Source organism: Numida meleagris, chromosome 3, assembly GCF_002078875.1.
Source record: "Numida meleagris isolate 19003 breed g44 Domestic line chromosome 3, NumMel1.0, whole genome shotgun sequence".
In the NCBI taxonomy this organism is placed as follows: domain Eukaryota; kingdom Metazoa; phylum Chordata; class Aves; order Galliformes; family Numididae; genus Numida; species Numida meleagris.
In genome coordinates this window covers 8,394,503-8,410,870 of record NC_034411.1, presented here as the reverse complement: position 1 = coordinate 8,410,870, position 16,368 = coordinate 8,394,503, and the positions used below count along the sequence as shown (strand labels likewise).

At 49.8% G+C, this 16,368-nt stretch overlaps 1 protein-coding gene across 1 annotated transcript; it reads left to right on the top strand.

The window, feature by feature from the left end:
* On the top strand, window positions 1,156–11,101 carry LOC110396860. The gene is made up of 10 exons (XM_021392737.1): window positions 1,156–1,333; window positions 1,569–1,608; window positions 2,569–4,803; window positions 5,177–6,115; window positions 6,529–6,594; window positions 7,501–7,601; window positions 8,284–8,348; window positions 8,570–8,721; window positions 8,795–8,947; window positions 9,933–11,101. Exons 1-10 carry the CDS (start codon window positions 1,244–1,246, stop codon window positions 10,253–10,255), a joined length of 4,164 nt encoding a protein of 1,387 aa, XP_021248412.1. The 5' UTR covers window positions 1,156–1,243; the 3' UTR covers window positions 10,256–11,101.

Genomic DNA, 16,368 nt, shown 5'->3' with positions numbered 1-16,368 from the left:
CATCTCTCCTCTCAGCATCACTGCACTGCTCCCCAGATATGTGTTTCGTTTGCTTGGAAGAGAATAAAGAAGTTTTGCTGAGCTTGGTTTTCCCTCTCTTTGTGCACTAAAGTGATCACTAGGGGGAGGTAGAATTAAATTTACTTACCCGAAGCTCAACAAGGTTATGTTGCTTTCTTTATACATTGCAGGAGCATGGACGCAAATATACCTGCAAACATGAGAATACCCATATAGAAACAGTGACCAGGCAAAGAAACCAAACCCCAGCCAGTCAGAACTCCCCAGATGTCTATGTAGCAGCACATTAACAACACACAGGGCCTTACCATGATGTTCAGCTCCCCTGGGGCTCCTCACCCCAGATTAAATCCTGGTGGGGAGGTGTTAGGGGCTGGTGAGCCCACAGCTGCTGTAGGATCGAGACCTGGGGTGGCGATGGGCAGAAAAGCCAAAAAAAAAAAAAAGAATGTATTTGTCACCGAACATCTGACAGCCTGTCAAGCTGTGACAACATAGAAGAAAAGATTTATTATTATTATTATTTATACTGAATTATGATTGACGTGTTAAAGGGTATGTTGTCAAAGCCGTACATCAAGCAGCCTAATTGCCTTCTCCACGTCGCCCCTAATGACAAGCTAGGCTGCTGCTACTGGAAGAGCTGCCAGCATCCGGTAATTTGCACACCATCACCTGGGCTGGCTGCTTGCTGCCTTGCAGTGCATAGGCAGGGAGAGGAGCCCTCCTTTCACTGAGTGCTGGGGGAATTACACCATCCAGCCAGAGCTGGTTCAAATGTGATGGAAACACTCAACTGTACATCAGGGTGCTCTCTCCCAGTAATTTGATTGTTTTATGGAGAATGGGGAGAAAAAGCAAGCTGGGCTCTGCTTCAGGGTCACACCATCAATATCAGCAATGCTTTACTTCCAGATCCCAGCGTGATGGAGGGATGGAGGGATGGAGGGATGGAGGGATGGAGGGATGGAGGGATGGAGGGATGGAGGGAGCCTGCTTGCCAAAACAGGGAGGGCAGGGAGGATGCTGTGAGACTAATGAGCACAGCTGGTCCTTGTTCCTGATGAGCTAATTGCCATCAGGGTGACTGGGCAACACATGGGTGCATATACTGCCAAGAGAGGGGAGTATTTATCCGAGGGAAGCTGGCTGAGTTGTTTTAGGGAGGAAGTAGCACCTTAGGAGGTGTTTGGGTCTGGTTTTAATGTTGTGAGCCCCCATCATGACGTTTTTGGCCCTTTTGATGTTCCTGCTGCCCTCAGTGTGGGGATTCACACCAGGGCTGCTGCACCGTGGCTGTAGGGCTGTGGGGGTGAGTGATGTGAGGGTACCCTGACTATCTTGGGAGTGGTAGTGTTTTGGCCGTGGCCCTTATAGTATCAGTTGGGTGACACTGCTGCTTTTGGAGGTGGGGAGAGGGTAGTGCTGCTGGGAAAAAAAATGAGCTGATGAAGGGGGTGGTGTCAGTGGTCCTTGCTCACCTATCTCAGGCTGTGCTTGTGCAGATGCTGGTGCTCAGGTCTGCAGTGAGGTTGTTTTCTTTATAGGCATGTGGGTCCTGCTCACAACGTCTGGATGCTAAAGCAGGTAAGGCTTAATTCTCACCCTAACGTTTTCCTGAGAGAGCTACTCCTCTCTTTCCACACCCCAGATTTGCTGGGCACATCAATCTCTGGTGTGGGAAAACTGGAGCAGTCACCTGGCCATGGGATGGGAAGAAAGGGACAGAGCTAGTAAAGTGTTGGGTTGGGAGGGCCCTGGGGCAGGAGATCTGGCTGCAGCAAGCTGTCTTTGGGCAGCAATTAAAGCCCAATCCAAACCATCATGGCCTTCCTGTAGGGCAAACTCACTGCTGGCTTGTGGCTCTTCTAGCTTGGAGGTTGCATCTTTGGAAAATGCTGTTACTTCCCCACTAAATCAACTACAGTGGGGTGCTAATGTTTCTCATCCTGCTGAGGGGTTTCCAGCTTGGCTGAAGCCTTGAAGCAAAAAGGGGGTGTGCAGCCTTCAGGCTGTCTCTGCAGGTGTGTGAGCATCCATCCCCAGCTCCTCCTGCTCTTGTGCTCTGTGGGTTCTGAGAGTGTGGAGCAGAGTTTCCATGGAGTGTTTAAGGAGAGCAGTTACTGGCGGCTCTCTTGTTCCTGCACCACTGGGCCATTACTACCCTCCCTGCAATCAAATGCATGTGATGTGGTGCCAGGGCTTCTCCAGCTGCCCCAGGGTCCTGTGGAGGAGTACAAACCAGTGGCGTGAGCGCCAGTGGGAGGAGGTTTGGGGTGGTTTGCCAACAGGTATGCGTGGAAAACCTCCTTGTTGGAGGGACAGCAGATTTGGGAGCACCCTGAGTTGGTGTGTGTGCTTGCACCCTTTGGCCTCCTTCCCCTGACCCCAGGGCCTGAGACAGGCACAGCAGCATGTTCTCCTGCTGATGGAGTTTCAAGCAAATGGGAGATAGGAAAACTTGAAGGCAATTTCTGGAAGGAAGGACTAGTCCCTACCTGACAGCTGAGGAAGGAGGAAAACTTGAGGTTGTCTCTTGTCTTCCAGGGTCAGCGTTTCCTTGGATATTGGCATATGTACCCATGAGAAGCTGCCACAGAGTCTTGAGGGACATGTATGGGGAGTTTTCTCCTCCAGAGTATCACAGTGATTCCCCATTCAACCTATGGTGTAACTGGACAATCTGGGCAGGCTCCAGAAAGCATATCATAGTCTATATTCAAGGTTTTATCACAGAGGAGGATTGCAACAGAAACAAAGACAAAATACTCTTTGAAGGAGTTTCTTCACTGGTGGAAAATGATGTAATTTATGCTTGCTGGAAGAAGGAGATGCATGTTTTTGCCACCTTTGCTCAGGCTGTGCACGTTGTATTGCTGAAGAGGTACTTGCCAAATTGCAGAGACACACGGTTTAAAGGCAAGTATTATATCTTCCAGCACCACGAAGGCGAATCTCCCTCCAGAGGTGCTTTGATTCCTGAAACTCTTGCTACAAAGCCATCTAAGCAAGAGAGCGTTTTCCAGCCTGGATGGACAGACCACCTTGGAGGCTCTGCAACCTTGATGCCGATGGGAAATCCAGTTGAGCTCGTCCCATACCAAGGTGCAACGACACAGTTCCTGGGTATGCCAGCTACCTGTGTGCAGGGCTCTGAGCCGCAGACAGGGCCAAGGCTCTGCCAGGAAGAGGAAGGCACAGCTGGGGATGCCCAGTGGCTGAGCCACACCACCAGTGGAGATATTACTCCAGGTTTGGGTAATACACATGGATTTTCAAGCATGCTTTTGGAAACACCTTTGTTCGGAGCCTTGCAGGTAATGGAGCATTCATTGCAGCCCACAGGCATGAGCTGGGAGAGCAGACAGTCTGTACTACACCCCACCCTGAGGCTGGAAGATCTGGGAGACCTCCAGTTTACCATTAAACCAACACGCATGAGTCACATGGACTCGGCTGCTGATTCACAGACTTCCTCTCCTGGCAGAAGAGGAAGCCAAGAGAGCATCAGTACCACCAAGTCCCAGGGGCTGGATGCAAGGAAGGACAGAAGCCATGCACAGCTGAGCGTCCCAGCTGATGGAGCAGCAAGCAGTGATGCTGTTGGCCTTGCAAGGGGCCTGATGCCCAGCCTGAGCAGCCCATATGATGTGGTGAATGGGGACCGCTCACAGCTGCTGCCAGAGAGAGATCAAAGCAGTTTTGGGGCTTTGCCTGTGACTCAACCCAGCCTGGGAACAACCAACCTCCAGCATATGGAGCTCATGGGTATTTTCCCCCTGGAAAGTTCCAGGGGTGTTGTTGAGGAGAAAGCAGTGCCACGTCCCACACCACCATGGGACATCCTCCAGGAGCATCCTCACTCATATGACCAGAGCCATCCTGTCCTGCAGGCAGTCCCTGTGCACCCTGGGAGCCTCCCCACAAGCACCCAAGCATGCAGCTGTCCAGTTGCTGAGAAAACTTCCGCATTCTCATGGGACATAAAAAGCTGCTGCCACCAGGGTTACACCGCCACACAGACGTGGCTGGTAGTGTCCCCTGGGCGAACAGGTCTAGAGCTTTCTTCCATGAGCAGGATGGAAACAACCCCTGCACCAGTGCTCTCTCACTCTGACCTCATTCCTGTGGGCTCTGCCAACACTTCCTCTGAAGAACTTCTTCCCTCAGGAGAACAGTCCACATCCAGGGCAGTCCCCTCCTCACTGGCAGCTTTGGGTTTGGATCCTGTCAGCCTCAGGAGATGGGCAGGCATCTCATCAGGAGGACATGAGGTGGCCTCATCATTGCCTCCTCTCTATCTATCAGCAGCCCCTGAACTGGGTGCAGCTGTGTCCCCTGGCCACCTTGGCCACTGGATGAGGGAGAAAGTGCTGGAAGAGGATGGCCACCAACAAGAAACCCCAGCTCCTGTGCATGTGCTGGCTGCAGGTCCCTCTCCAGCCTCCATCCCGAGGCCCTTTGTGGGACCTCCTCGGGCCAAGGACCCCCTGAGTCATGGCTCTAGGGTGACACCAGCTCTGCTGCAACCAGGCATGGCCACTAGTGGCAAAGCAGCTTCTGCCTTGCACCTTGGGGGACTTAAAATGCAGAAGACCATGGAAAGTCTCCAGGTGGGTGTTGGAGAGCAGAGAAATTCCTCCTCGCATGTTGCCCGCTCCGATCCTCCAGCAGTGCAGTGGGGGCAAACAGTGCTGAGAGGCCAAGAACTCCGGGAGCCCACGAGTGGTCCAGTATCCAGGCACACGGGGATGCCGGGAGGACAGCCACAGAAGCACTCTGGTAGGTCTCAAAATATTTCATATTTTGGTGTGAACCATCTTCTGAAGGCAGAAGTAATTAGTGGGGGGGGTCTCTCACCAGCAGTCCCAGCCTGGTAAGTGTGACCCCAGCTGCTGGAGAGGGATGGAATTCCAATAGTATGATGGTCTTGGCCAAACCTCTTCTGGGAACAGAATCTCGCAGTTCCAGACCCTGGAGGTTGGCAGAGCAGCTGGGTCCCTGGGCTCAGCTCCAACTTCAGATCAGAGGGATGACTCGGGGGGGTTGAAACCACAGAGATTCTGCAGCACTGTGGGATTTGGAACAGGATATCTATGTCCTGGTGTGTACACTGATCACTGATTGTGTTTCCTCTCTGTTCATGATGTGCTAGAGCTGGGACTGCCCTGGGTGATGGAGTACTTCCCTGTCAGGAGCTGCCATGTCACCTTTCAGAATGAGTTTGGGGTGTTCTACCTCCCACTGCATGGTGACATCCAAGCCAACATCTGGTGCAACTGGACCATCTGGGCAGGCCCCCAGAAACACATTGTCATCTACATTCAGGGGTTCCAGGACAGTGAAGGCTGCGGTAAGAACCACGACAAGATCATTTTCCAAGGGGTCCTCTCACGTGTGGAAACAAAGGTCATGTATGCCTGTCACAGCCAAGGTACTCTGATCTTTGCTGCACAAGCCACAGCAGTCCATGTGTTATTGTTGTCAAGAAGTGGCCCCCTAAGCAGCAAATACAAACATTTTGAAGGACAGTATTATGTATTTGGAGACTATGAAGCTGTGGGTTCTTCAGATGGTGCTGGAGCTCCCCGAGAGCCCATCCGGGAAACCCCTAAAGGAGAGAGCTGGAGGATAGGGACAACACAAGGTTTGCTGCCCATGCTGAGAGCCTCTCCAAGTCCATCCACTCCACCTACTGCAGGCAAGATCCAGGCCGAGATGGCAAGCACAGAGGACAAGGGCCAACACCTCCCTGATCTTGTGGAAGATACTTGGCTTGGTGCTGACCTGAGCGAGCATAGTGAGGTGCAAGATGAAACAGAGATGGAAAGAAGCCTTACATATGGTGGCACAGAGGGGAGGGAACCCAATGAGGATGTGTTGGAGTACCCATCAGTAGGAGGTGCTGGGCCTGAAGCTGAGCTGCCTGCCTTGGAGGTTGCAAAGGGGGATGTAGAGCTGGTGCCTGTTCTGGTCACCACAGCCTCACACTACTCAGCTGATGTCCCTGCCTCAGAGGCAATGCCCCAGGGTGACAAAGGCGTGCCTGCTGGAGATGTGCAGTCACCGGGAGAAGGGCATGAAGATCCCTTTGGTAAGTTGTTCTCTGGGTTATTTGTGGCTGAACTGGTGCTCAGTGCTGTTCAGTACCCATTTCTAGTGAAGCAGCACTCTGTAGAGGTTTTGTTTATAGATACTGCTGTTTCCTTCAGCTGGCACTCCAATTCCTACCACATCCAAGAAGGTGGATGTGGAGAGGGCATAGTTATTTCATGGGTATCTATGAGATGATGCTCCTCTTAACAGAGGGAGACTGGTTCCTAATCCCAGGGCTCTGAGTTACCTGTGGAGGAGCAACCTCTCCACCACAACTTATACCAGAATCAGGCTGTATATGCCCATCTTGGTTTGCCAGTACTCTTGTGAAGTGACACATGCCTGATGTGCGTTTTGCTCCTTGTCAGGAGGTGGAGATCAGCAGCATAACTCTCTTCCTTGCTCTGACAGATCTGGCTTCTGTTCTGGCATCTCTGGAGAATGGTACGGCACTGCAATCCCTGCACCACCCTGGAGGTAAGTGATGCAAAGACTTAAGCACATCTTAAAGCACAGCCCGAGCCTCGGTGTGCTGGCTGGTGCTGTATGTGGCCATCATTACCCATCAACTTTACAAGAGAGTGGACGGTGCTCCTCACTGGTGACCATTTGGAAGGCACTTTGCACTTACCCTGGAGAAACATGAGTTCACAAGCTAAATCTGGCATAAATGCTGGGATGCTGGAGCTCTAATATTGCTTGATGGCTGTTAAATATTGTTTTTGTGAAGGAGTTCTATCCTTACTTACTCAAATACTTGCACACAAGTGTCTCAGGACTGTCTGGTTTCTCAGCTTTGCTTTTCAGACTAAGAAAAACCTGCTTATGAGAGCATCAGCCATTAAGCACAGAGTTGGGCTTGTATGGTAGAACAAGCCGCAGCAATGGATGGCTTGCAAAAAGGAATCAATACAGAATGGGGCTGATCTTTGAACAGGAGAGAGATTGATGAATAAATAGGCTTTTAACAACAGATTCTGGCAAGTCCGTGCCAGCCTGGATTTAGGCAGCTGTTTGTCAATGCTGATTCCAAATACAGATGGATGAAAGAGGAGGGCTTCTAGGCTATCACAAATTATGGTGGTAACTTTAGGAAGAAAATTGCTCAGGAAGTTTGAGTGCAATTGAATGTATGTTAATGCTTTGTATACTCTGTTCGGAGATCAATTCCAGGATTCAGCACAGAGCATTAGCTAAGATTTTCTTTGCTTTTTTCAACAACTTGTTCTGCCTGATGCACAACCCCTGGAAACGCTCACATGTCACTTGACAGGATATCCTTGCGTAGTGGTTCTGTTACTGTTGACATTCTGGGCTAGCTCACTTGTTTGTAGACTTACACCTGCTCAGATCTTTTGTGCTGTGGGCTTTTTTTTTTTGTAGATATGCTGTTTGAAGTATCTACTGAAGTCAAAGACAAGGACTGGATCACGCCTGGTGGTAGTGAGCTCAGAAGGGATCTCCTAATATCAATGAGGAACCATGTAAGCCTGGGCATGGGTATGGAAAGGAAAGGCAAATGCTACATCCCAAAAGCTCAGCTGTTAGAGATCACATTGTGCTCTTCATCCCAGGGATTTTCTGTTAACATCACATGATGAGCCAGCATTAGAGTTGCTTGTGCTGGTTAAAATCCAAGGCCTAATGCTGATGCCCTGCAGGACGCCTGCTCACAGTGATGGTGTTTAGGTGCAGCATGGAAACAGATGTGACCAGGCAAGGGTTGTAACTTGCCTCTAGAAACAGGGCAGCTTGAACACAAAGTCCAGGAAGGGCGAGACTGCTGCTCCCAAGTCTTGCTTTCTCGGAGGCAGCCTACAGTGGGCATAGAGCTCACCCTGCTGCTGGCTCCATAAAGCTGCCACTCACACACTGGATGGCACCTAGCCCATCCACTCTCATCCAAATACTTATCTAGGGCTTCTGTTGCCCTTCCTAAATTACCTTATGTGCATGGGGGAGCTGACCTAAAGCTAGGCAGATAGAAGGTATTAGCAGTCTTCTAGAGAAAAGGCTCCCAGCACAGGGATTTGGGACATACGATGTGTCTGGAGTGGTTTGCAAAAGGGAAGAGCAAGACTGGAGGGAGGACTGGGAAAAGAAGTGGTTTGTTGCCATAGCTGCCACCACCAAATGTCAAATCAACACTGGTCACTTGCCTTGCAGATCCAGCAGAACCTGAAACTCTCTGCTAACAGAGTAAATTATATAAAGTTAAAGGAAGTCAAAAGGTATGGTTGTTGGTGTGCCGCCTTCTTGGTAGGCACCTTTATTACCTGTGGTGCTCCTTCGATATTGGCTTCTTTCTCCTCCAGTAAAGCTGTCGCTTGTCACAATTGCTCTTTCAAGAGCGTGCAGCACTCTGACCTACTAATGAGCTGAAGGGGCTGTTGCAGCAGGGCTTGGCCACAGGCCTTCCTCTTGCCTCACCCTAGGCTCTTCCTGCCCACAGGACAAGCAATGCCAGCCTGCTGCTCACCTTCTGGCTGCACCTGAAGCCAGAGGAGAGAAATATGTCCCTGCTGCTGCGCTCCCAGCTGGGAGAGCTGCTCAGCGCTTCAGTGGGAGCGGGGAAGCTGCAGCTGGTCTCACTGCTGGTGGAAGGTGGGTATCCTGGGCTGGTAGCAGAGCCCCTTCATGCTGAGCCTGATGTGACTTGGCACCTGTTTCCCACCAGATGTGAATGAGTGCAGTTTGGGGGTCAGCCTGTGTGGGGAGGAGGCAGAGTGTTTCAACGGCGTGGGCACCTACCTGTGCCGCTGCAAGAAGGGCTACGAGGACCGTTCTCCCACCAAGTCTGGCACTCTGTGCGTCCGCACTCCCCAGTCAGGTAGATGACACAGTAATGCTCTCATACTTCTGCATATCTCATGGTGATGATACTGAGGGGGAGGGTGTATAATCACGTATGCAGAGTCAGTACAAACATTGCATGAGTGAGAGTCTCTTGTGCAGCATTCTCAGTAGCTGCTGGCTCATCAGAATGCTCCAACTTAGCAGTTCTTGCCATGTGCAGCTCTAACTGGGATCCAAATATCTATGTCTTTCCTATCATGCTTAAAAATGGCTCTGCAACTGGCACCATGGCTTTAGGAAGGGGGAAGATCTATGTCTTTGCAAGACAGCATCTGGGAACTGCTCTTGTAAGGGGGGGGGGGAGGGGGAAACAAAAAACAAGCACTTTCTGCTCTGGCTTCAGGAGCTTATCAGGGTTTGTGCTCAGATATGTGTAGGTTGAAGACAAATGTAGTCCCTTCTGAAGCTGGGGGCAGGTATATAAGTCAGGAGGTGAGTCTTGTACTGGGAGGACAAATGGTCTTCTCCTTGTCCTGTGCAGGCTCTAAAGGAATCAATTTTCAGAGGTGAGCCAAGATGGGCAACCAAGGGTAACCTGCATCATTTAACTGTGTCAGGTTAAAATACTACTGCTTGTTTAGTGTAATTAAGCACACCCCCTCCCACAAGCTCCTGAAAGCTGAATGTGAGCTTGCAACCTAATTGCATTTCTCATTTGTTTTCTCAGATTCAAATTTATTAACAAGTTACACTGTCAAAGCCTATCTAGACTGGTTAGGTATAGCAATGTCAATATGTTTTATAAACGTATATTTATCTCTGGAGTCCCTGTGGGTCTGGAGGGGAATGGTAGCAGGTTACCCAGCCTCCATGCAGTTCCACATGAGTTCAGCGATGGCTCTACTGGAGAACTCCCCATCTCCTGTGGGCTGGTCCTTGGTCTAGGCATTTCTTAGGCATGGTGGTTGGGGAGGGGTGCTCTGCCAACTCCAACTCAGGTCCTGGCCCTTCTCTGACAGGGTTGGGCTTCCTGCTCCGCCATGCTGACATCCTGGTGGGGGCAGCCATCACGGCCAGCCTGGTGCTGCTGGTGGCTGCCGGAGCCTTGTGCTGGGCAAAATGGCGGAGACGGCATCCGAGCAGGGCCCTGGAGCCTGAGGAGCCACTGGAGCGGGCTGTGGAAGAGCCACCAGTGATAGAGCTGCGGGACCTGGGGGACTGCCTGCGCCTTGACCCCTTCCAGCTGAAGCTGCGGGCCAGGCCCCCTGAGTGGCTGTGGGGGGCTCGGGCACACCCTGGCCAGGCCTACAGAGTCTTCCTGGAACAGTCGCCTCCACTCTAGGGCGGCCCTCATTACCTGTGCGGTCAGTGCTGGCTGTGTAGGCCCTCCTTGGGCATTTTACGGACCACCACTCTCCCCCAGCCTTTCTTGTTTTGTCACTTACTGTTTTTTAAATGTTTGCTACGCTTTGGAAGCAAATGCTCTCTGTATCCTTTCCCCCTTACCCTGCTTGAGATTTGTGCAGAACTGTCAGCATGTAATAATTAAATACTTTTTTCTTTCTTTTTTTTTTTTAAAGAAAATAAGTGATGTTTCAGTGCTTAATTCAGAAAATTAAAGATTAGCCTTGCACCTGTGGTCAGGTATACCTGCTTTCCTCTGCCCATCACATAGAGCTCTGTGGGAGCCAGGGCAAGGCTGCAGCCAAGTCAGAATCCTCAGCCTCTTGCAGCCTGATTGAGGATCACAACAGGCCCTGACTTCATGGTTCTGGAGATGCTACTGGCCTTCCCGAGGAATGGATACAGCACTATAATGCTCGTGTGAATCCTTATTGCTGAGATGCCAGCTGCAAAGAGCACCAACCATCACCGCATCCTCCTGGCTGGCAGTAAGGTGCAGTTGTCTCTGCTTCTAGGCTTGTAACTTCCTTATCTCTTATGTCCAGGCTTTTAAAAAGCAATTTGAATAACTTTTTTTTTCCACTTTGAGAAGGTGCGTGAATGGCATGGTGGCAAATGTCCCACTGGAGGGCACTGTTGGCTACTGAAAGCCTAGCGCAAGCAGCTCTGACCAGCTCAGCTGGCCTAGTGCTGGGGCTGCCAGATGCTGGGCACATCTGCAGGGGCCCTCGGTGCAGCCCAGGGGCCGTCTCTTTGTATTTGTTGACCCACTTTCTCTGAAATATTCTGCTGAGGTGGAGGCTGTAGGATGCATGCTCCAGTAACAGTCTCATCTGAATTATTTGGTGCTGGTGGGACCCCTGCCTGTGGAATGAAGTCCCTGGCCCCAGCTGATTTCAGTGCTCTTTGGCACTGCCTGGGTTTGGTTAACAACAAGCAGAGATACAAGCAGCTCTCAGAGATGTTTTGCTTGTTGCTTCCTTTGCTGTACATATGGGCAATCAGCAAACCACGTGTAGAAAACACTTAATGAAAGCAAAGTATGTTGTGAATAGCAGAGAATTGAATGCTAGCATCTCCCTGGGAGGCAGATAAGTGTGTGTAATTTTCCATCATAAAGACGGAAACCATCAGCGTGTCTGTATTTGCACTGTGTGTGCTTGTGTTCCCTGCTGAGGTCGAAGAACACAGCAGGGGCTAAAATAATATTGCCCTTGCTGTTGGGAAATGAACTTTCTCAGTCCTCTGAAATTAGGCAGTAAAGGCAGGGAAAGATGTAGATCTGTCTCTCCTGCCATCTCTGCATCCTGTGGCCTTGTATTGAGCCCCTCCCCTTGGAACTCATCCTGTACCAAACCAGGGCAGGATTTGGCAGGGTACCTTCTCCACTCTTCCCCTCTCAGCTCTGTCAAGGGGCCCTTCAGGTTGGGTGTGCAGGTGCCTGTGCTCCTCCATCTGCGTGGTGAGGAAGCCCAGGGAGAAAAACTCCTTGTACATGGTGTTATTGGTGTGTCTGGTACAAGATGGTCCCTGGTCATGACCAATGCTGTCCTCGTTCAAGGGAATCATGTGCACCCTAGCCTCCCCCCTTTTTTCTTTTGTTGTTGCATGCATCCATGATATAGCAAATGTGAATTGTTTAAAAGAAAAGTCTGATCCAGGCTGTGCTATTCCCAGCACTGTCTGTAGTAGCTGCATGGTTAATAAGCAGATTGCAAAGAGTTATGTTACTGCAGTGCACAGCTGGGACTTCTGGCAGTTACATGAAATTATCATCGTGCTCTTAATGTTTCAGCCCTGCTCCAGCTGGAATATGTGTCCTTGGCGATACTGCACTGCACCACGGTGGTCATAAAACTGTGGGCAGAGCTGGTGCTTCCCCCGAAGCTCACAGTGGGGTAGTGTGGGGGCAACATGAACCCATGGGTATGGGGTAAGAAAGGAGGCACCAGGATGGACGTGTCTGTGTGCTGCAAAAGGCTCCTGTTCTTCTAAAATCTTTCTCATCTGTAGTGGAGTGAATTACTAGACAATAAAATGAGGCAAAAAGTGAATCTGCTGGGTCTGTAAATCTGAGTTCTTGCATTGCAGGCTGGGATTGACTGGAAGCTATTCTGCTTCTGCCATCCAAAATGGATTTGTCATCTCTCTGTGCAGCACTGGGCTTGCTCACAGCCCTGGGCCATACGAAACGACACACTCAGTGGATTTATGGGCTGTGAGGTGCAATTTTTTTGCAGTAGGAACCATTCCCTCATGCATTATCGGTGATCTATTGCAGAGTATGCAGAGGTTTGGGAAAGCCTGTGATTAACTTGGAAGCGGGGAGGTGTTCTGTGGGGAGCAATGGGGAATGTCAGCTGATTTTTTTTTTTTTCATTAAAGAGAGTCGTTCTTCCAAAGTGCTTCAAGCTTTGAAACAGGCAGGAGAAGGCCTCATCTAGCTGCAAGAGCTCAGATGTGAATGGCAGAGCTGGGGGAGAAGATGTGGAGGCACTTCCTGATGGGACATCCTTCACCTTATTCCCCATCATCTGCCTGACCAGAAAAGCCATCAAGGAGAGATCTGCTTGGCCCTGCAGTAGCAATGGCTGGCACCTCAGTGAAAGCAAGAGAAATAATGAGAACCATTGCAATGGGATGCTTGCTTGGATGCACAGGCTAGGGGCTGTGTGTGGAAAGGTTCCAGCCCCCAACAGCACAGGCTTCTAGCACATCGCCTCTGCTTGCGTTGCAGAAGGCAGGAACAAAAATAAAGGGTAAAACCAAAGAGAAATGGCAATATTGTTGTTTTTCAAAAGTGCAGCCCATTGTGGGACTGGGAGGGTGATGGAAATGATTAAGGTTTGGGGAGGCCCCTGGATGAAAAGCTTTGGAGTTGGTGTAACTTAAAGAGGACAGAAACAAAAGGCTGTGGGAGTGATAATATGCATCAAACTGCCTTCTCTCATGCTTCAGGAATGAAGGGATGAAAAGTCATCTCAAAAATCAAACGTTAAACTCATGACAGAAATGCTCTTTTTTAGTCACGTGCAATGGGCGGTGGAGCTCACTGGCAGCAGATGTAGCTGAGAGCAAGCTCTGCGTGCCCCAGTGGGACTTAGCATGGACAGTGAACGTAGGAAGCTTCCTGCTTCAGGCTGCAGCTCTTAGGAGTTGGGAAGACGTTTCTTTACATAGCAGAGCAAACCACAGGGGGCTGGTGGGGTCAGTGCTGGCACTTACGTGCTCACTGGAAGCAGGAAGGCAGCCAAATTGCCAAAAAAGGGAGCAAGGATGTTGTTTTATCTGCAGGAGCAGTACAGCTTTGCATCTGAAGCAGGTTTTGGGCTGAGAGCTTTCAATGAAGCTACCACATGGTGTGGGCTTGTGGATGGGTGGTGATGAAGGAGGAAGGCTGGAACACACAGCTGGGCATCATCATGCCACGATGTGGGGTGGATGTGCTGAGCGTAGATGTGTCTGCAGCAGCTTAAATTAACCAGGCAGTGTAGAGTAATGAAGCTGCAAAAAGATGGTGCCTTTCTGCTATATGTCTAAAAGCCTGTTCTCCTCTCTCCTATGTCTGCATCAGCAAGAGATGCTACCCACCCCACCCTGTGGCTATCACAATGCAGCGCATGAGAGTTTGATTTCTTCATTAGCGCCGCTGCCACATACCCAGCTATTACCTGCAGGTGTGTGTATGCAAGCAAAGGATCTGCTGGGATGGAGCAGAGCAGCTTGCTTTGTGATGGTGAGGAGTGCTGTCAAAACTGTGAGTTTTCCTGGAAGGAGGCAGTGCACACTGTGAGTTGGGACTGTTCCCAGAGCATCTTAACTTGTAAGTGATTAGCTGTTAATTATTATGCTATAAATTACTTAATATATGAGTATTCTTCACAGCGTCTATTGTACCCTACGACATCTGCTAGGCTGTGTGAAATACGCATAATTACTGGCGCAGAGATGAAATTATAGCTCTTCCACCAAATTCTTGTGCAGCCACTGGTGCTGGGTGCTGCAGGGCATGCAGGCAACGCACAGGTAGTGCCAACATGTGCCACTTTGTCCCCACATCCAGTGGTCCTTCTGAGCTACTCCATAAGCTTCTACAGAGAGTTCAGATGGAACACCTCCCCTGTGAGGACAGGCTGAGAGCTGGGACTGTGCAGCTTGGAGAAGGGAAGGCTATGAGGTGACCTGAGAGCCTGTCAGTATCTAAAGGGGGGCTGTAATAAGGAAGAGGACAGACTCTTCAGCAGGGTCTGTTGTGACAGGACAGGGGGAAATGGATTCAAACTAAAAGAGTGGAGTTTTAGATTGAATATAAGGAAGAAGATTTTTACACTGAGGGTGGTGTGGCACTGGCACAGGTTGCTCAGAGAGGTGGTGGATGCCCCGTCCTTGGAGACTTTGAAAGTCAGGCTGGACGGGGCTCTGAGCACCTCACTGAGCTGTAGGTGTCCCTGTCCACTGCAGGGGTGTTGGACTAGATGGCCTTTAAGGGTCCCTCCCAACTCAAAAGATTTCATGATTCTCTGAAATACTGCCCTACCAACGTGGCTTTACGAGCTGAGCAACCTCAGGATAACACACTAAGCTCTTTGTACTTAGATTAAAAAAATAACTCCTGCAAAACATCCTGGTTTTATCCCAATTTTGTTTTTAAATACTTCTGCTTTTTAAAGCTTTAACAGTTAAAGCCACAAGGAAGAGCACGTTCTCCTGGTAGGGTACTTGAGTTCAAGATGTTTCTCCTGTGACCTAACTTTGTTTACAGCCCTGAAGAGGGAGAGGAGGAGTCTCTTGACTGAGATCACCAACATATTTGTGCTGGTATGTGTGTTCTAGACCTGCCCTTGAAATTATTCAAGCTAATTGCAACTTGACTTGCTGTGGGTATTTGAGATCTAATTTTTCCCCCAGTTCTTGTTGGCTTGGCTTGCAGTAGTTATCTGTGGACCTGTGTAATCATGGGCTTGGATGTTTTCAGCTGTTTTGTGGGGATATGCAGTGCTCTAGGTTTGCTCAGAGGCAGAAGGGGAAGCAGGGATAGAGAACAGAGCAGAAAAACATCTGCATGTGGCTAAGTGTTTAATAAGTGCAACAGCTTAAACTTATTAAAGAGATTTTCTAAAATATTGAGTCTAAGTGCTTCTCTTAAGGGTTGGCTGCACATGTGAAGATATGTTGCAGTAAAAGTGTGGTTGATAGTGTTAAGTGTAGTGGGATTTCAGTCTTAGTTTCCACAGTGAAGCCACATGATCACTGTGACAACGTGCAATGTTATTTGAGGATTTTGATATTCAACACATTTAAGTCCCCCAGCCCTTGCCTTGCACTGGGGCTGCAGCACAGTTTGCAGTGTCCCTACCTCTTTGTGCTCTGGAGACAACACTAGTTTAGATTGTGGAAAAGACCCGATAGGGTTTCCAGGATACAACCTGGGAGCTTTTAAAGCGGTCAGATTTCATTTTTGAAGGTGGTACTTGACGCTTTTTAGAAATTAAAGATGCCAGCCTCCCACCTACACCGTGACACACTAGAAAGTTTTGAAAAGGGCTTTTTGTTCAGTTTGCTAGGTGATGCGCTGCTTAAAGTCTGGATCTATGTGCTCTTGATTTCTCCCAGCTGTAGAGGAGGAGAAAAATAATCCCTTTCCCATCCAAACCAGCTGATGGTACGCTAAGTTACACCCACAAACTCTGCCTCTCCCCATTGACAGGTCTGGATGCAGGCTGCTTTCTGTTTTCAGAGGAATAAAGATGCCTGGGATAGTGGTTTCAGATGACCTAGGAAGGCTCAGCAGCAATAAAACCCAGTCCACTGAAACTCTGAGGGCTTGCTCTCCCGCCACAGCTTCTTGATGCATTGTTAGGGATCAGGAAGCTATCAGCAAGGATAATGAGCCCCGGATAGTACAACAGGGATTTCTTACATTGCTAGCAAGAGAAAATGCTGGCCCACCCCTCTGCTGGCAGAAAACAGGATTGTAGGTATTTCCAACAATTGTTTTTCTTCTGAACGGTTCCAGGCAACAGCATCCATGTAAGTGCACACTGCTGACAG

Coding starts and splice junctions, on each gene's coding strand:
- LOC110396860 (XM_021392737.1), top strand. CDS start 1,244: ATGACGTTTTTGGCCCTTTTGATGTTCCTGCTGCCCTCAGTGTGGGGA. Junction 4,804..5,176: donor ACAGCCACAGAAGCACTCTG/GTAGGTCTCAAA, acceptor ATGATGTGCTAG/AGCTGGGACTGCCCTGGGTG. Junction 6,595..7,500: donor ATCCCTGCACCACCCTGGAG/GTAAGTGATGCA, acceptor TTTTTTTTGTAG/ATATGCTGTTTGAAGTATCT.